General features: G+C 42.3%; 1 protein-coding gene across 1 annotated transcript in view; it reads left to right on the top strand.

The window, feature by feature from the left end:
* Positions 1-21,412, top strand: part of wdfy3 (WD repeat and FYVE domain containing 3) — a 137,567-nt gene that overhangs the window by 65,892 nt on the left and 50,263 nt on the right. The window contains 6 exon segments of the mRNA XM_079252111.1: positions 4,239-4,476; positions 10,041-10,141; positions 14,064-14,282; positions 14,913-15,094; positions 19,552-19,783; positions 19,869-20,029. Coding sequence (XP_079108237.1) covers positions 4,239-4,476; positions 10,041-10,141; positions 14,064-14,282; positions 14,913-15,094; positions 19,552-19,783; positions 19,869-20,029 — 1,133 coding nt within the window.

The following is a 21,412-nucleotide window of genomic DNA, read 5'->3' as shown; positions in this document are numbered from 1 at the left end:
ACTTTTGTTTCTCTACGAATGTTCTACTGTTACTTTTAAAGTGCAAACTCAAATAAACAAATCTTAGGGGGGGTTGAGGGGAAAAACAAACACGTACCTCCAGACTGGGCCTCTAGATGGCACAGTCTGGAGAGACAGAAAAAAAAACAATATTTATGCCGACATCCATTTTGGCCAGTAAACAGAAAATGTCAGAAAATGTCCCTTTAAAGGAGCTCAGACACATGACACAAGTGTTATGAAGGAGCTGATGGAAGATTTGACCAATAGCCAGAAGAGATCTGTAAAGACTTTCAATGTGTTGGACGTCTGGCTGCTGACTTCTGGACATATTGGGTCTAAAGAAACAGCTCACAGCAGAAGAGGTCCCTCAACACAAAACGGAAAGTCCTGCAGGTCTGACCTCTTCTGTTTAATTTGCATTAAAATCCCAAATGGTGTTTGGATTCACGAGCAGTCCTTACCCAGCAACGGTTCGTACTTGAAGCCATCTTTCCTAAATACAGAAAACAATTGAAAATATTGATGAAAATGTGACATTGCTGTTAGTTTTATCCACATGTTTGCATCCTGTATGACCAAGAGTGGCTTGAACAATTAGGATCCGCTGATTATTTGATAAATGACGTATTTGATGTAGTTGGTAATTAATCAGTTTTTTAAACCTAGACAATATACACTAACAACACTGTATTTACCAGGAGATGCTTAATCAGAGATTTTTGTGTTTGTTTTTATCAACAATACGAACTTTTAGGTTAATTATTCATGTCATGTCACAAAAATAGGTCTATAAATTAGGTATATGCATTGACGTTAGTTGCAGTTTAAACACATGCGAAGTGAAGCATCTCTTTTTATCACCGAGAAGTGGGGGGCTCTCTCCTCAGCAGGATTAAACCTTCATGTTCCAGCCGTTCTCACCTGTCAAAGAAACGCAAGCTTCCTGCTGGGGAGACTTTAACAAAGGTCATCAGCTTCTCCCTGCAACGAATCCTCCGCTGGATGAGCTGCAATTTTCACCGATGCTCACTTTAATTGCCTGAAAAAATTGCTTGTACTATCTGTTGGAAAGGAAACGCCTCTGTGAGCTTTGAAGATGGTGGAAGTTGCTGGAAAGAAACCTGGATTTATTAGAATTTACCATTTGGTATTACCCTGTTTCACCATTTCCTCTCATAAAATTGAGGTAAAAACTAAAATAATCACATTTGTAATTGTAAAATATAATAAACTCTTATTTGGATATAAAAAAAATAGACAGTTGATAAGCTATCTAATGGTCAGGATGTGTAATTTAGGCAACGCTCCGCCTGTTGCTGTAAATCTAATGAAAATGCTTTGTTTTCCCATTACCAGCTGGCGAGGTTTGTAATTTTCTCGGCTCTCAGCACGTCTTAATTGCTTATTGTCTCTTCCCAGCTGATAATGGATGTTAAGTCCCGACTAATTACCGCGCTGTACAAGCAGCCGGCGTTTGAGCGCACATCGCCGCCTTTCTCCATGAGAACGGTTGGGTTTATTAGCTGCCGCTGGTGCGTGCTGTAATTCTTCCCTTCATCTAAGTGGTGTTTGTCACGTCTGCTGATGATTAACAAATAAAGCAGTCCATGTTCTCAGAAGGTGGAATATCGAGTGTGTTCTGGAGGCTTTCTGGGAGAATAAACGTCCTTGGCTTGATTTAGAGGCGTTTAGTGCACTCTGTGTTGGTACCCAGATGTTTATTTATCCATGTTGGATCTAACAGGCTGGTGAGAAAACTGATGCTGTTACAGTTAATTAAATTGCGGTTCATAGTGGGGTGGTTTCTCAGTGAAGTAAGCTGTGTGGGAGAAAGAAAGCAGAGCATTAACAGCAAGTATATAAATGTTAGTTTAGCTGTAAAGCCAACTCCAAGCACTTCATTTTTTTTCTCCTTATATGAAAAATAAACGTTTATTCTGCTGTGAGGCAAAAGTCACAAAGCTAACAGCTCATTTGACAGGTTATCAATCATGCTTTCCATCAAAGTTCTGCTATTTTTTAGCCTCATTTCCTTTTTCTCTTCTTGACATCAGAAAACATGTAGTGCATGTCCGTAGCCAGAGGTCTGTCCAACAATGGCTACGGTTACATGATGTTTCTAATTCAGAATTAACGTATTCTCCTACGAGTTTACATGAAAATAATTCCAAATGAATGTTTAATGAAACACGTCCTCACTTAATTCCTCTTTAGAGCGGCGGGTTGGGAAGGGTTCTGATTGGACAGAGGGTGCACGTGACGTATGACGTATACCAGAAATAAACAAAGTTGGCTCCCTAATTCTCGTCTTTTCAGTCCTAACTTGTAAAAACTACAAAATAAGTACCAGCTTCGCTGCTATTTTTATTATAAATGTGAAGTAGCAGCTCAACACCAGCATACTACTTCACTTTCTGCAGCAACTGAGAAGGAGAAGAAAGATAGACCACCGAACACGGGAGGTAAAACAACGCGCGTCATCGGGACAGGACAAGGTAACGAGCATGCTCAGAACGACCAGAATTAACTTAGAGCAGAATGAAGGTTTACATGACAGAGGAATTAAATAGTTCGGAATTAAAATGTGAATAAACCAGACACTTACATCGGAATTAAGTTTAATTCTGAATAGAAATTTGCATTAGGAATTAAGTGTTTACATGGTCGTTTTTCATCAGTTTAAGGCGGAATTAACTTTTATTCTGAATTAAATACGAATTAAAACTACCATGCAAACGCACAGAAAGTGTGATTTAGAAACCTGGATATTTCTCTGTTACCTGGGTTGACTAACCAGACATTTGGGATCTGGATAAATGGTACAAAGAAGTTGGTTATCAACATAGTAATCCAACCAGCTTGATTAGTGCGCTCACATAAAAAGGGCGGAGTTAGCAGTTTCTGACCAATCGCAGACATGGAGACACCCTGCAGAGCGGCTACTTTAACATTGAGGAACGGACAAGTATTATTCATACATATGAATAATTACACACATCAGTCAGCCACATACAACACTGTTGCCGCAGCAACCGCCATGAAGCTGGAAATAATTTTATATTACCTCAAGCTAAAACTAATGCACTGAAAAAGACAGAATTTTACAGACGAATGTAATGAGTGGAGTCATTTATCAACAGTAAATGGGATTGAGTTAAAAAAACATTACGTCAGTATCTGTTTAACAATGGAATTTCTAAATTTGTATAAGTCTATGTATGTACATGCATGTGTATGTACATATTTATGTGTATATGTATGTATTTATGTATGGATATGCTTTTATATGTATACAGTACATGTGTAAGCGTGTATGCAGGTATGTATATGTATATGTATATTGGTATGTGAATATTAACATGAATACATGTAATCTTTATTGTATTTAACTAAGGACCCCCATTAAGAATAGCTGCAGCTAACTGCTATAAGCTAATGGGTATCCAAAAAAAAAAATAAAAGAAAAAGGAATCCTGGCAGGAAATACAGCATGTTTGGAGCATAGAAAGAGTGAAATTGCTAACTCATGACATAGTTTCCAGTTAATTTGATAAGTTGTATGTATGTAAACGTTAAAGTAACAAAATGATTTGTAAAAGACCAACATTTGCCTAAAAAAATCACAGAAACTATTTTTTTTCCATGTGTTTTGATGCAACACTGCTGAAGTTAGGCACAGTTTCTTCCTCTAGTGGCCCCTAACAACGTTTTGCATCCTGTCTCTTCTCTGAGCTCTTTCCAGCCAGTAAAAGTCAGCCTGATGTTGGTTTCTATCATATCTGTCGCTTTATCTTTATCTTCCTCTCTTCCGCTTACATTCCTTCGGGTTTCTTGGCTGAATCAGGACGGCCAGCGTGTTGATATCCAGTTGCTGGCGTGCGATGCGGTGCTGTAAAGCGAAATGGTGGCTTGAAGTGATGTTCTGTAGCAGAATAAAAAGGTTTCCCAGCGTTGTAGCTCTGTTGGTCAACAACAGCTCCAGAAACGCTCAGAATAAACGTCAGTTTTAAACATTAAATTTACTAAACTTCAAATCAGAAGTTGAGTAGTTTGTGGAAATTTTTCTTCTTCTGTCCTGATCTACACGATGATGTCCATTTCAAGATGTTCCAACCTTTTCACAATTGCTAATCATTAACTTATATCTGAATTACTTTTCTCTAAATGGATGGATGACCTCCTCGGCGCTGCGTTTTGCCCCTTCTGAACTGAACTCGTCCTTCTTGACTTCACAGACAGCATGACGATGTCCATGGAGGGCTTCGGCCCGGACAGTGTCTTCACCACGCCGGCCGAGGATAACGGGCAGTACCGCATCAGCCGCAGCCTCGTGCGCTCCGCTGAGGGCAGCACCGTCCCCCTCACCCGAGTCAAGTGCCTGGTGTCCATGACAACGCCCCACGACATACGCCTCTACGGATCGGCCGTCACGCCCGCTTTTGTGGAGTTTGACACGTCGTTGGAGGGCTTTGGGTCAGTAACCTAGTTTCTTCTCACACTACACATGTAAACTGTATTTCACAGGAGTAAAACTGTGTCGTATGTGTACTAGAAGCATCTCCAGACTGCATGTTGTGACTGTTGACCGTGTCAGAAACCCTGAGCCTCTTGTGTTCACTCTGAATTTACTGTTAGTGGATCATTTCACCACCATGACATCATTCAATACACGGAAGACCTGAAACTTTACTAAAGCATCATTTGACAAATTTAGCTTCAACATTTTCTTATCTTACACTTTGTAATATTTGCATTCATTTGGTGAAGTTTCTGCATTTCTTACGCTATTAAGTTAAAAATATTATTTTATAACGGTGATTTAAAGTAATAATTATGGAATAAAAAGTTATTATTATGAGATAGACCACAGCGGGTTCCCTCCTGTCAGTAAGAACAGGAAACTGAGGCTACAATTCCCACAGACTCACCAGAACTGGACAATAGAAGATGGAGAAACGTTGCTGGTCTGATGAGTCTCCAGTTCAGCTCCACATTCACATGGTAGGATCAGAATCTGCTGGAAACATCATGACAACATGGATCCATCCTGCCGTCAGGATCAACGCTTCAGGCTGCTGCTGCTGGAATGGTGGGGGGAGGTTTTCTGGTCCCAGTTTGGTCCCCTTAGTACCAGTATGACATGGTTTAACCTCCACAGCCTACCTGAGTCCTGCTGCTGACCATGTCCATCCCTTTCTGAGCACAGTGTGGCATCTTCTGATGGAAACTTCCAGCAGGATGATGCACCATGTCACAAAGCTCACATCATCTCCACCATGACGATGAGTTCACTGTCCTCCAACGGCTCCACAGTCACCAGATCTACATCCAGCAGAGCAGCTTTGGGAGGTTCTCATCATGATGTGTGATGCTTCATGTCAACATGGAGGAAATCTCTGAGGAACGTTTCCACCCTGTTGGATCTGTGACACACATGAAGGAAAAATGGGGTCTGGTCCGTTATTAGCAAGGTGAAGCTAATAAGTGAAAACTGACCCTGTCTTAAACACACTGTGGTGTTAATAACAAAATTAAACAGCAGATATGACACCATTGTGCTCCGACATGCAGCTTTTATGCCTTAACGCCCGTCTCTCTGAATGTAGCGTGTAATGTTACTGCAGAGTTGGAATCCACCATGTTAGCAAGTCCACACTGGAACTCCATACGGGTAATTTCATTCCGACCTGGTCAAGTGAAACTTTGATATAATTATTTTAAACATATTAAACTTGATTTACGGAATCAAATTGTGATAATGTAAGTATTTATTTTGTAAAAGGAGCAACTTTATTGGTATTAATAATCAATACGAGTTCATTTGTGTAGAAGTTGATGCGTCACGTTGACGGCTCTGACATCAGTCTGAACCATGTTTACACACATATTTTTCCTTCTGAAACCAAATATTGATAACTGCAAAACATATTTAATCTGCTCATGTGAAAATAAGTGGCTTTTATTCGTACATTTTTATTTTTGAATTTAGTGATTTAATAATAAACATTGTTTTTTTCCACAACTGCTGCAGTCTTCATGATATACTTTGGTGAAAAGCAGTTTGGGTTTCACATGGTGTTCTCTCTCTGTAATCTACTGTCTGTTCATCTTTCTGCAGATCAATCTCCCCCCCCCACAGCAACACCCACCTCAGGGTGCCAGGTTATTTCTCCTCGTATTGTTTCGCAGCACCTGCAGCTGCCTCAGCAGGAGGCGATCACTCGCCTCCAGTTGTGGAACTGCGCATACAAATAGGCTTATTTTCTGCTTTTTATATCATGTGTCGCTGTTTGCTCCTCTGTGCTGCTGACAGAGTCCACCACACCCTGAGATTTGTGTTGTTTTTCTGAGATTTATTCAAGATTTACCATTTCCTGTCAATTTGTCTTCCTTATCTGACAGTTTTAGACTGTAACAGGAAGTTTAAAGCACTCGTAAAAACATCTACATAGCTTTTATCTCAGTCAGATTAGTTTTCTAAGGATTAAAATATCAATCTGCTTCCTTACCTACGTAAATGGGAACGTCCATTTACAACTCTGTTGGTTTTTAAGTCGGTTTATCCACTAGTTGGCAGTGCTGAGTTCACTTCTATGTTTAGACTTTGTACAACTGTATCTCTATATTGATAAATCAATAAATATAAATAAAAGACAGAGTCAACCGTTGTCAAGAGAAAACCAGCAACTATTCCCGTATTTTGTTCAGCATACGTTTGCAATAACTGGCGAAATATTGAAAGCAGATTGTGTGGAATTACATTTCACAAGGTTGAATAATAATTTATTAAACCAGATAAAAAATAAACGGATGAATCCAAATGCATCAATAAACAATCAAATATGTAAGTATCAAATTCATTTATACATTTATATTGTAGCTACCTTATGTCTTTGTTAAATAGCATTATAAAAATATTTTAGCATAAAAGCACATAGTTTGCTTTAAATGTTTTACAGTGATCTGTATCATAACAATATCTCTGCCCTAAGTAACAAACCAAACTGTGAGAAAAATCAGGTAAAAATTTATTAAATTATTGTTGTGGTTGGACCTACACCTTACAAATAAATGTATTGGAGGTGCATGGAGACCCATCCAAGATGGCGGCGCAATGAGACATCAGCTCGCATAGGCAGCATGATACTATGCGGCGTCTATGTATATATGATGTCCATGGCGGAAATGTCCAACTATTTACAACTATTTGGGAAAAAAAACAGAAGTCGAAGAATAAACCCACAATGTTTTTGCAGAACTCTTCCCGTTCCTTTTCTTCTTCTCTGATTTGTTCCTCTTGCGGCTATGAAACTCAGCACTGCCCCCAGGATTTACGGCAGTATTGCTCAGTTTTCTGCAACAAGTGATGGATCGCTAACCTCCTTGATTTCGGACAAAACTACGCCCGTAACGATCTTAATTACATTGCAGACATTAAGAATCTCATTAACCGTTTATAGGGCACTCGGTGAAACACCTTGAAATTAGAAATTTTACCCTAAAATTGTCCTGGTATGAAACAAGACCTCCATTCGGTTGTTACATTCACAAAAAAAAATGTTTAATGCCGAATATGAAAGAAAACAAAGTGATCAAAAATATCCCTTGCCCCATAAATTGTTAATACCAAGAATCAACAACAAAGATCCTGGGATAGACCCCTGCGGGATGCCGACATGACAACTTTGTTAGAGTTGCAGTTGTTATTTTAGCATCTTTACAGGATATTACAGCATCATCTGCAAACACAAACGAACGTCATTTCAGTACAGACATTAAGAAGGTCATCAATATAAAGAGTCAATAACAAAGGTCCTGGTATAGACCCCGGTGGGATGCCGATTTTACAGCTGAGATGGGGGAATGTGAAAACTTTGCACTTTGTTTGGGGCGTTTATTAGAGTTGCAGGGGTTATTTTGGCATCTTAATTAACATTGTCTGCATACATCCAGATTATATTCTCCTGTAGCTCTAAAAAGGCAAGTCAAACACAAACGGAGAAAAAAAACCTTTCATCATTTCTGCAAATGTCAAAACATTGTCAGGAAACCTTTAGATCCACAGTTGCTTATTTATCCTGGCTGCTTTCAGAAACCCCTCAGTGATTGCACTTCCTGATCCACCATTTCTTTGCTTTGCCTCCTCTTCTCCGTCAGAGCTCGTAGGTTTCGTCGCAGCGGCAGCCTCAAAATAGAACATGGAAGTTCTCCCGCAGCAGCAGCACAGTCGCAGCCAAGCAGTGGCCCACTTTCTCCCATCTGTCAACATAAAATATTGATGCTGCTGCTGCTATTAGGAGTCACACACACAGACTCTGTCATTGCTCCCACGTAACACCACACACTGTCATGCACAACATGCTTACACGCAAGACACATGAATACACACTCGCCCTGCCTGCCGTCCCAGAAGAGGATGAGGAAGGGTATGTTGGTGTAGAAAGATGGGGATGAAGCAGACTCTGGGTTTCTTTTTGTCTGATTTGATCAGAGTGATGAGTCGTTTGGAAAAAAGAGGTGTGGAGTTGCATAGAAGCGGTTTGGGGACGAACTGGCTGCGACTGGTTGTTCGTTGGACACAAGGCCAGAGTGGTGTGTGTCCTTGAGAAGAGTACTGGTGAATAATAATCAGTGGAATCCTGCCAGTTTCAGGGATGCTGTCTGGCTACCGATCCTGACCTCTGACCTTCCTGTCAAGGTGCAAACACAAGAAGGGGAAATTAAAAAACACCTTTTAGCATCCAATTAAAGTCATTACAGCTCTAGTAGCCTGGTTTTTTTTTTATCAGGTTCACCTTACTGGTACCAGGTTGGACCTTCTTCTACACCCAGAACTGCCTTAGTTCTTGGTGTCCGATGATCATGGAGGGATTGGGAGATTCTGCTCCACAGTGATATGATTACATCACACAGTTGCTGCTGATCTTTCGGCTGCACATCCACCATGAGATAAACGTTATTGTCCTGAAGAAACTTTGTATTGGATAAATGTTTGCTACGGTACAAATTCGAATTCACGATGATGATGAATCATTAACAATAAGGCTAAATGTACATATTACACACCGCTACGTAACAAGAAGCTGAGAAATTATTTGAGGAATAAAGGAATAAAGTACAAACTTGGAAGAAAACCCTAAAAAGAGAATCTTCCGTTCCTCCACGTCCCAAAGCTGCTCTGCTGGATGTAGATCTGGTGACTGTGGAGCCGTTGGAGGACAGTGAACTCATCGTCATGGTGGAGATGATGTGAGCTTTGTGACATGGTGCATCATCCTGCCTCCAGGCTGGACGGGTTGTGTGTTCAGAGATGATGTTCTGGTTGGAACCAGTGCTGACTGGACTTCCTGTTGTCTTTCCATCATCTCCAACCAGTCTGACCATTCTCCTCTGACCTCTGACATCAGTCTTGCTTCATTCCCAAACCAGTTGGGGCTCCTTTGAATATGTAAAATATCAATAAATTAGTGCATTTCATAAATATTGATGTCTGCTTCTGGTGCCTTCAGTCCATCAAGTCAGCAGAATTCATCACCTCACAAGTGAAGTTCGTTTTGTCGTTTTGTTGAAGCTTTGCTGGAAAAGCCTTTTCAGACGATGACGGAGCGTTACGTGAATGTCTCTTTGCTCGTCCTGATTTTCTCTGTCATTAATTGAGGATTTATCAGCTTTAACCTGAGCTCAGGTGTGAGGAGATGCAACCAGAATCAGCAGATTCCTTTTAAAAAAAAAAAAAAAAGCCTGAAGAAGTGTTTTTATCTCACTTCCACTCTCACCTCATGCATTATTAATGTTTTTCGGTTTTAGGGCTGAAATTTGCATGTTTGGAGGCTTCTGTGTCTTAAAAGCAGCTAATTTACTCCGGCTGTTGTGAATCTGGACGAGTTTTCTCAGAGTTCCTCAGTGGGATGGCGAGCAGCTGTAACTCAGCAAACATGCTGTAAATTCCTTCTTACGGTGGCAGCGTATGTCAGCTGACGTGATTTGTTTCTGTCACAGCTGGAAGACATTAATCTTTCTTCTTCTGTCCCGTTTAGGTGCTTGTTTCTCCCCAGCCTGGCGCCCCACAACGCTCCCACCAACAGCACCAACGCCTCCGGAGTCAGCGATGGAGCAGTGCTGAGCGGAATGGGAACAGGTAGGAAACTCCCACTAGAGATGTCTGATAAATAACACAATAAAACAACAGGTCGTACAAGGAAGAAGAAATGAAAACAATAAAAAAAAAGAATAAAACAAATAATTAAAATTAAACTATAAAGAGTGAAGATTAAAGTTAAACTTCTCTCTTTTGTTTTATGTATTCATGATCAGTCTTTATTTTATTATTATTGATTTATTTCATATAAATTTCATTTATTAAAATTGTATTTTAACGTTTTAAACCGTAAATTAATTTGCTTGTAACTGGGGAGAAACTGGGGTGAAACTGGGAATAAACTGGGTTGAAACTGGGATGAAACGGATGAAACTGGGGTGAAACTGGGATGAAACTGGGATGAAACTGGGATGAAACTGGGGCGAAACTGGGATGAAACGGATGAAACTGGGGTGAAACTGGGGTGAAACTGGGATGAAACTGGGGCGAAACTGGGGCGAAACTGGGATGAAACGGATGAAACTGGGGTGAAACTGGGATGAAACTGGGGCGAAACTGGGGCGAAACTGGGATGAAACTGGGGTGAAACTGGGGTGAAACTGGGATGAAACTGGGATGAAACTGGGGCGAAACTGGGATGAAACGGGCGAAACTGGGATGAAACTGGGGTGAAACTGGGATGAAACTGGGGTGAAACTGGGGCGAAACTGGGGTGAAACGGGTTAAACTGGGATGAAACTTGGGTGAAACTGGGATGAAACTGGGGTGAAACTGGGGTGAAACTGGGATGAAACTGGGGTGAAACTGGGATGAAACTGGGGCGAAACTGGGGCGAAACTGGGATGAAACTGGGGTGAAACTGGGGTGAAACTGGGATGAAACTGGGATGAAACTGGGGCGAAACTGGGATGAAACGGGCGAAACTGGGATGAAACTGGGGTGAAACTGGGATGAAACTGGGGTGAAACTGGGATGAAACTGGGATGAAACTGGGGTGAAACTGGGATGAAACTGGGATGAAACTGGGGCGAAACTGGGGCGAAACTGGGATGAAACTGGGATGAAACGGATGAAACTGGGATGAAACGGATGATACTGGGATGAAACTGGGATGAAACTGGGGTGAAACTGGGGCGAAACTGGGATGAAACTGGGGCGAAACTGGGGTGAAACTGGGGCGAAACTGGGATGAAACGGATGAAACTGGGGCGAAACTGGGATGAAACTGGGGTGAAACTGGGATGAAACGGATGATACTGGGATGAAACTGGGGCGAAACTGGGATGAAACGGATGAAACTGGGGCGAAACTGGGATGAAACTGGGGTGAAACTGGGATGAAACGGATGATACTGGGATGAAACTGGGATGAAACTGGGGCGAAACTGGGGTGAAACTGGTGTGTAGCTCAACTGGGTGAACCCAATGTTTTATACCTGATGGACATAGACCACAAAATCCAGCAGAATCACACCAAATCAGTGCATATATGTCTGATTATTTCCATCTCATTCAGGCGGTCGAACACTTAATACAGACAACGGCTATCGATGATTTCTCTTAACCCGAACCCCCCCGCCGTAGCCGGAGCGCGGCGGCCCTCTGCTCCGTCTGACCCGCTCTCCTGTCCAGCTGCTGTCAGATAAAAGCCACTCTGACCCTAAAAATCATTTAAAACAACAAAATCAGCGTTAAACCCTCCCGTGTGTCTGAAAGAGAAAGATCCTGTAGAGGAAAAGGAGGGTAAATCCCTCCACAGCGACGCTGTTGGTCGCTGCAGATGCCTGATTGCAGCGGTGAAGGATGATGCAAGCAGGTGTTCGCTTTATGGACTAATTACTTTTCAGACAAGCCGAGGTTGGTCTGCTTTATTTTCGCCCGCGCACATCCCAACTCACCACGTTTTAGTATGAATGTGACACTTCCTCGCTGCTGCAGACACCCTCTCATCTTCATCGACTTTCATCTTCAAACCTCTCCACTTTTATTTTATGTTTTCTTTATTTATTCATGCAAAAGAGAAACTAAAAACACCTTAAAGCCAAATGAAGCGGCCCAGGAGGATTCCTGCTTTCACACGAAAACCCGAAGCTGTCGTTGAGGTTTCCTCAGACATGACGGGATGTTTCTGCAGCGTGGAAACAAATCTGTTTGTTCCAGAATTAACTGGAAAACCTATTATCCACCGACAGCTTTTCTTCTTCTTCTTCTTCTTCTTCCTGCAAGGCAGATGTAAAATTACCGGGTGACGTGATGGTTGAATTTTCAACATGTCTGCTCATTTAGTATTTATGAAGCGCAGCGAGACTCCTCTGGTACGTAACTATCACTCCTCCATCTGTTTACCGATTCATCCTCTCTCCGTACACCTCCACCCCCCCACTGCTCTCCTCCTGTCTTCTCCAGCCACTCTCCAAGCGTTATTTATAGATCCTGCTCTTTTTCCTCCATTCTTTCCTTCCTGTCACTCATTCTTCCATTTCCATTGCTTGTATCGGTGTCCGATTCCTTTTCTTCACCTCTTTTCTTGCTGTGAATCTGTCCTAACCCTAAATCCCAGTCCCTCCGACGTCCTCCTTCCCTAATTCATCCCATTCCCCTGCTTCCCGCTCCTCTTCCAACCCGGATGTGTGACTTCATCATCATGAAAATATTATCCTGCCCAGGAGCTCTGACAGATACGCATGAAACAAACATTTTCCAGCTCCTTCAGGGTCTTTTAGACTAGTTATGATTTGTTCTGATACCGTGATGGATAACCTGAGTTCTGTAAAAACAAGTTAGATCCTCGGCTCTTTGAGCCCTGTGCGTGTTTTCATGCCTCTGCTGCAACATTCGGATCTATGAGTAAATCTGCAACCTCTCGGTCTGCTGGAACGCTTTTGGAGTCACAATAAAGCTGTAAATATCAGAAGATGTGTTGACGTTGAGGAATAAAAGAAAATGACACAAATGACACATTTATTTAGGCTTACTTTAAAAAGCAAAGTTTTCAGGGTGAATATCTCTCTATGATGCAGCTGAAGCTTTAAACCTCAGTCAGAGCATTGTGTTGGATGTCAATGTTATTCATGTCAATGTCTGCCCAAAACAAGTATTTTACTAACCTTTTTCAGCATTAATATATGTACAGATTATTATTATTATTATTATCGTTATTAGGGTCCGAGCCATACGAAGTATGGCAAGGCCCTATTGTTATTGTAATGTTTATTATTATTAGTGTCATTGTTTTTTGTTATTATTATTATTGTTGTGATTATTGTAACATTACCATCATTATAATTATATTATTATTGTTGTCATTATTTTTTTATTAGTATTATCATTGTTATCATTACCATAATTACTATGATTATTATTATTATTAGTAATAATAATAATAATAATATTTTATTGTTATTATTAATATATTATTATTATATTTCTTAAACTATAAATTAATATTAAATAAAATTTACAAATTCTTTATAAAATTCAATTTGATAGATTTTTATGTTTTATTACCTTTATCACATTTTTTTATTATCACATACATTATATTTCTATTTTATATTTTTATACAGGTTTTTATTTTATTTACATATTTACCTTATATTACATATTTACCTATTTACCTGTTTATCACAATAAATGTACAAAACATTTTATCCCAGATATTCCCGTATTTCAAATTAATTTAAAGTGAAAGTCTTATAATAATCCTAAAGGGAAATTCCTTGCCGTATGCTCATAGTAATCCTGATCGGCTCATCATACAAAACTGAAGCTGCATCTATTAAATCAGAAAGATGGAAAATACATAAATAAAAAGTTTTTCTTTATTTTAACTTCCTCACACATCCCCTGCAGTGCTTCCAGGTACCGCACTGTAGTACCTTGGAGAAGGTTTAAAGCTCCCATCTTTAAATAAATGAAAGTGATGTTAAAGTAAAGACGTCTTCCTCCTCTTTCTCCTCCAGGTGAGCGCCTGTTCCCTCCTCCATCAGGCCTGAGCTACTCCACCTGGTTCTGCGTGGAGCGCTTCAGCGCGGCTCCCCAGGCCCACCCGGTGCGGCTGCTGACTGTGGTCCGTCGGGCAAACTCCTCGGAGCAGCACTACGTCTGTCTGGCCGTGGTTCTGTCTGCCAAAGACCGTTCTCTCACCGTCTCCACCAAGGAGGAGCTGCTGCAGACATACTGTAAGACTAACTGTCTTCCGTTACTACGTCAGAGAGTACCGGTACTGACACAGTTCAGGTCTAACCCGGTACTGGGAACAGTTCAGGGTCTAACCCGGTACTTGGAACAGTTCAGGGTCTAACCCGGTACTGACACAGTTCAGGGTCTCACCCGCTACTGGGAACAGTTCAGGGTCTAACCCGGTACTTGGAACAGTTCAGGGTCTAACCCGGTACTGGGAACAGTTCAGGGTCTAACCCGGTACTTGGAACCGTTCAGGGTCTAACCCGGTACTGGGAACAGTTCAGGGTCTAACCCGCTACTGGGAACAGTTCAGGGTCTCACCCGGTACTGGAACAGTTCAGGGTCTAACCCGGTACTGGGAACAGTTCAGGGTCTAACCCGGTACTGGGAACAGTTCAGGGTCTAACCCGGTACTTGGAACAGTTCAGGGTCTAACCCGGTACTGGGAACAGTTCAGGGTCTAACCCGGTACTGGGAACAGTTCAGGGTCTAACCCGGTTGGGAAACATGTTTTCATATTAAATGAAGGTTCTGGAGGTTTTCAGTCGGTCTGAGTCGAGGTTTCTACGTCTGTGAGTCACTGACGCCGCCTCCTGCCTCTCTCTGCCCCCCACCCCATCAAGCAGCGGACGAGTCGAGTGAAGAGGCTTCCTTCTATGAGATCTTGCCCTGCTGCGCCCGTTTCCGCTGCGGGGAGCTGATCGCCGAGGGCCAGTGGCACCACCTGGTGCTGGTCATGAGCAAAGGCATGCTGAAGAACAGCATGGCCACGCTGTACATCGACGGGCAGCTCGTCAATACTGTCAAGGTAAGTTTCCCGTCCGCCTTTCAGAGGCTTCAGAGCTGCAGACTCGGTTTGTTTGGCTCGTATGAGGCATGTTTCATTAAATCGCTGCACCTGTTGTGTCCCTGGCATCATATCTAGAAATGTTTATTTATAATCAATTATTTATCAATATTTAAAACATGAAGAAACTTGTAAAATGATGGATTGTTTTGTGTTTGGAGAAAATCAATTCCAAAATATCAGAACTTTGATCGATATTTAGGTAAGAGACACCAGAAACCACCTGGATTTAACTCACCGGTTAAATATAAACTCCACTAAATCGATAGAATCTGTGGGATTTGCTGAAAGTCCGACTGCTCCCATCGTGAACCTGTAAACCTACCTAGAGTTGCTTTTAAGTGATATGGCGACACTTTTACTGTATTTTATTACCTCCATGAGGTCATGTTGTTGCACAAAGTTACACAAAAACAATTGGAAAGATTTTATATTATTTTTATTCTAAAACGGGTCTTTTAAACTAGAGAAATTAAACCATTTTCAGTATATCTGCATAAAACTCCACAGTAAATGGCGAGAAAATCCAGGAGAACCAACAGGTTTTCCAAGTTATCAAAGACAGATGTGGATCCCGGTGACATTCTGGATACTACCATCTAGAACAGGAAGGATGTTCTAGATACTACCATCCAGAACAGGAACAACAATTTAGATACTACCATCCAGAACAGGAAAAACAATCTAGATACTACCATCCAGAACAGGAACAACATTCTGGATACTACCATCCAGAACAGGAAAAACAATCTAGATACTACCATCCAGAACAGGAACAACATTCTGGATACTACCATTCAGAACGGGAACAACATTGTGGATACTACCATCCAGAACAGGAATAGCATTCTGGATACTACCATCCAGAACAGGGAGGATGTTCTAGATACTACCATCCAGAACAGGAACAACAATTTAGATACTACCATCCAGAACAGGAAAAACAATCTAGATACTACCATCCAGAACAGGAACAACATTCTGGATACTACCATCCAGAACAGGAAAAACAATCTAGATACTACCATCCAGAACAGGAACAACATTCTGGATACTACCATTCAGAACGGGAACAACATTGTGGATACTACCATCCAGAACAGGAATAGCATTCTGGATACTACCATCCAGAACAGGAACAACATTCTGGATACTACCATCCAGAACAGGGAAAAAATTCTGGATACTACCATCCAGAACAGGAATAGCATTCTGGATACTACCATCAAGAACAGGAACGGCATTCTGGATACTACCATCCAGAACAGGAACAACATTCTGGATACTACCATCCAGAACAGGAACAACATTCTGGATACTACCATCCAGAACAGGATCAACAATCTGGATACTACCATCCAGAACAGGAACAACATTCTGGATACTACCATCCAGAACAGGAACAACATTCTGAATACTACCATCCAGAACAGGAAGAATGTTCTAGATACTACCATCCAGAACAAGAACAACATTCTGGATACTACCATCCAGAACAGGGAAAACATTCTGGATACTACCATCCAGAACAGGAATAGCATTCTGGATACTACCATCAAGAACAGGAACGGCATTCTGGATACTACCATCCAGAACAGGAACAACATTCTGGATACTACCATCCAGAACAGGAACAACATTCTGGATACTACCATCCAGAACAGGATCAACAATCTGGATACTACCATCCAGAACAGGAACAACATTCTGGATACTACCATCCAGAACAGGAACAACATTCTGAATACTACCATCCAGAACAGGAAGAATGTTCTAGATACTACCATCCAGAACAAGAACAACATTCTGGATACTACCATCCAGAACAGGGAAAACATTCTGGATACTACCATCCAGAACAGGAATAGCATTCTGGATACTACCATCAAGAACAGGAACGGCATTCTGGATACTACCATCCAGAACAGGAACAACATTCTGGATACTACCATCCAGAACAGGAACAACATTCTGGATACTACCATCCAGAACAGGATCAACAATCTGGATACTACCATCCCGAACAGGAACAGCATTCTGGATACTACCATCAAGAACGGGAACGGCATTCTGGATACTACCATCAAGAACAGGAACGGCATTCTGGATACTACCATCCAGAACAGGAACAACATTCTGGATACTACCATCCAGAACAGGAATAGCATTCTGGATACTACCATCCAGAACAGGGAAAACATTCTGGATACTACCATCCAGAACAGGGAAAAAATTCTGGATACTACCATCCAGAACAGGAATAGCATTCTGGATACTACCATCAAGAACAGGAACGGCATTCTGGATACTACCATCCAGAACAGGAACAACATTCTGGATACTACCATCCAGAACAGGAACAACATTCTGGATACTACCATCCAGAACAGGATCAACAATCTGGATACTACCATCCCGAACAGGAACAGCATTCTGGATACTACCATCAAGAACGGGAACGGCATTCTGGATACTACCATCAAGAACAGGAACGGCATTCTGGATACTACCATCCAGAACAGGAACAACATTCTGGATACTACCATCCAGAACAGGAATAGCATTCTGGATACTACCATCCAGAACAGGGAAAACATTCTGGATACTACCATCCAGAACAGGGAAAAAATTCTGGATACTACCATCCAGAACAGGAATAGCATTCTGGATACTACCATCAAGAACAGGAACGGCATTCTGGATACTACCATCCAGAACAGGAACAACATTCTGGATACTACCATCCAGAACAGGAACAACATTCTGGATACTACCATCCAGAACAGGATCAACAATCTGGATACTACCATCCAGAACAGGAACAACATTCTGGATACTACCATCCAGAACAGGAACAACATTCTGAATACTACCATCCAGAACAGGAAGAATGTTCTAGATACTACCATCCAGAACAGGAATAGCATTCTGGATACTACCATCCAGAACAGGGAAAACATTCTGGATACTACCATCCAGAACAGGGAAAACATTCTGGATACTACCATCCAGAACAGGAATAGCATTCTGGATACTACCATCAAGAACAGGAACGGCATTCTGGATACTACCATCCAGAACAGGAACAACATTCTGGATACTACCATCCAGAACAGGAACAACATTCTGGATACTACCATCCAGAACAGGATCAACAATCTGGATACTACCATCCAGAATAGGAACAACATTCTGGATACTACCATCCAGAACAGGAACGGCATTCTGGATACTACCATCAAGAACAGGAACAGCATTCTGGATACTACCATCAAGAACGGGAACGGCATTCTGGATACTACCATCAAGAACAGGAACGGCATTCTGGATACTACCATCCAGAACAGGAACAACATTCTGGATACTACCATCCAGAACAGGAACAACATTCTGGATACTACCATCCAGAACAGGATCAACAATCTGGATACTACCATCCAGAACAGGAACGGCATTCTGGATACTACCATCAAGAACAGGAACAGCATTCTGGATACTACCATCAAGAACGGGAACGGCATTCTGGATACTACCATCAAGAACAGGAACGGCATTCTGGATACTACCATCCAGAACAGGAACGGCATTCTGGATACTACCATCCAGACCAGGAACAACTTTTCATCACTGCAAGAGAACAAACATGCAACAAACACCACAATGTAGAGATGATGAGTGTAATGGTGCTGTGACTGATGAAGACAACAAAGACAAAAAAAGCCATAAAAGCAGTATAATGGTGTATCCATATGAATGTAGAACTAGAACTCATGGCATCGGTGGAGGTCTGACCTCTCAGAGCTTTCCTAATTGACAGTTTCTTTAAATACCCGGCAATATGGTGACACTTTTATCTGATTCTGTTTACTTTTTACTCCTTAATGTTTGTGTTGTTTAGCGTTTGTGTTGTTGGCTCTAATGATGTTTTATATTTGGTCACATGGGGGTTGTTTAGTTCTTCATAAAGTATCACTTCTATCATCACTGTGAGATCTGGGAGGAAAATGCAAACCTGGATGGAGATAATTGTGGAGACGCTGCAGAAGCTTGTCAAGTTGCAGAGAAACCTAAAGGTGGTCGGATGAAGAATGAACGTGTTGGCCTTTGTACTGTTTTTTTGCCACGGTTGGGACTCTGTGTTGTGGTTTGTGGTGTGGAAACTTTAGATTCCTCTGAGATTAGACCACAGACCAGAAGTCAACGCTCCCTCGCGGGAACGCTGATAGCAGCCACTTCATTTCCTGCTGAGGTTCACGCTTCGGAAACGACCAAACACAGCTCTGATAGTCCTGAATCTGCAGATACTGTGTTTACATCAGGTTTCAGCTGCTCTTTCTCCTGTTTCCCTTCCAACAGAGTTCTGTTCTTAGTTCAGTGTTTGGTTGAAAACTTCGTCTTCTGCTCCTCTTCCTCTCCAGCTTCACTACATCCACAGCACTCCCGGCGGCTCTGGCTCCACCAACCCTCCTGTGGTGAGCACCGTGTATGGCTACGTGGGGACGCCGCCCGCCCAGCGCCAGCTCTCGAGCCTGGTGTGGCGTCTCGGCCCCAGCCACTTCCTGGAGGAGGTCTTACCCGCCACCAGCGTCGCCGCCATCTTTGAGCTGGGACCTGATTACGTAGGAAGCTTTCAGGCCGTCTACCTTCCCTGTAAGTGGTCCGACTTCTTCATCTAGTGTCCTGATGTTTTACTGACTGTTTTACCATTTTTCACCATTTTCATCCTCTCCGTCAGGTAAAGACTCGAAAACAGAAGTCATGCCGGCGACTCCAGTTGCCTTGGTGCCAGAGGAGAAGGTTTCTTTCAGCCTCTACGCGCTGTCTGTCTCTACGCTCACTGTGGCCAAAATACGGAAAGTCTACAACAAGCTGGACAGCAAAGCCATCGCTAAGCAGGTCAGACGGGTTACTGGCAACTAACGGGTCACTGACGGGTTACTGGCGACTAACGGGTTACTGACGGGTTACTATCAACTAACGGGTTACTGACGGGTTACTGGTGACTAACGGGTTACTGGCAACTAAATGGTTACTGACGGGTTACTATCAACTAACAGGTTACTGACAGATTACTGGCGACTAAATGGTTACTGACAGGTTACTATCAACTAACGCGTTACTGACGGGTTACTGGTAACTGACGGGTTACTATCAACTAACGGGTTACTGATGGGTTACTGACAGGTTACTGGTGACTAACTGGTTACTGACGGGTTACTATCAACTTACGGGTTACTGACGGGTTACTGTCGACTAAATAGTTACTGACGGGTTACTATCAACTAACGGGTTACTGACGGGTACTGGCGACTAACGGGTAACTGACAGGTTACTGGTGACTAACGGGTTACTGACGGGTTACTGACAGGTTACTGGTGACTAACTGGTTACTGACGGGTTACTATCAACTTACGGGTTACTGACGGGTTACTGTCGACTAAATAGTTACTGACGGGTTACTATCAACTAACGGGTTACTGACAGGTTACTGGCGACTAAATAGTTACTGACGGGTTACTATCAACTAACGGGTTACTGACGGGTACTGGCGACTAACGGGTAACTGACAGGTTACTGGTCGACTAACGGGTTACTGGCGACTAAATGGTTACTGACGGGTTACTGGCGACTAACGGGTTACTGACGGGTTACTATCAACTAACGGGTTACTGACGGGTTACTGGCGACTAAATGGTTACTGACGGGTTACTATCAACTAACGGGTTGCTGACGGGTTACTGACAGGTTACTGGCGACTAACGGATTACTGATGGGTTACTATCAACTAACAGGTTACTGACGGGTTACTGACAGGTTACTGGCGACTAACAGGTAACTGACGGGTTACTGGTGACTAAATGGTTACTGACAGGTTACTATCAACTAACGGGTTACTGACGGGTTACTGGTGACTAACGGGTTACTGACGGGTTACTGGCGACTAACTGGTTACTGACGGGTTACTGGCGACTAACTGGTTACTGACAGGTTACTGCCGACTAAATAGTTACTGACGGGTTACTATCAACTAACGGGTTACTGACGGGTTACTGACAGGTTACTGGCGACTAACGGGTTACTGACGGATTACTGGCGACTAACTGGTTACTGACAGGTTACTGGCGACTAAATGGTTACTGACAGGTTACTATCAACTAACGGGTTACTGACGGGTTACTGGCGACCAACGGGTTACTGACGGGTTACTGGCGACTAACTGGTTACTAAATGGTTACTATCAACTAACGGGTTACTGACAGGTTACTGGCGACTAACGGG

This window comes from Telmatherina bonti (assembly GCF_933228915.1).
Source record: "Telmatherina bonti genome assembly, chromosome: 13".
Classification (NCBI taxonomy): domain Eukaryota; kingdom Metazoa; phylum Chordata; class Actinopteri; order Atheriniformes; family Telmatherinidae; genus Telmatherina; species Telmatherina bonti.
The sequence above is the reverse complement of the archived record's forward strand: the minus strand, read 5'-3'. Positions and strand labels throughout refer to the sequence as shown.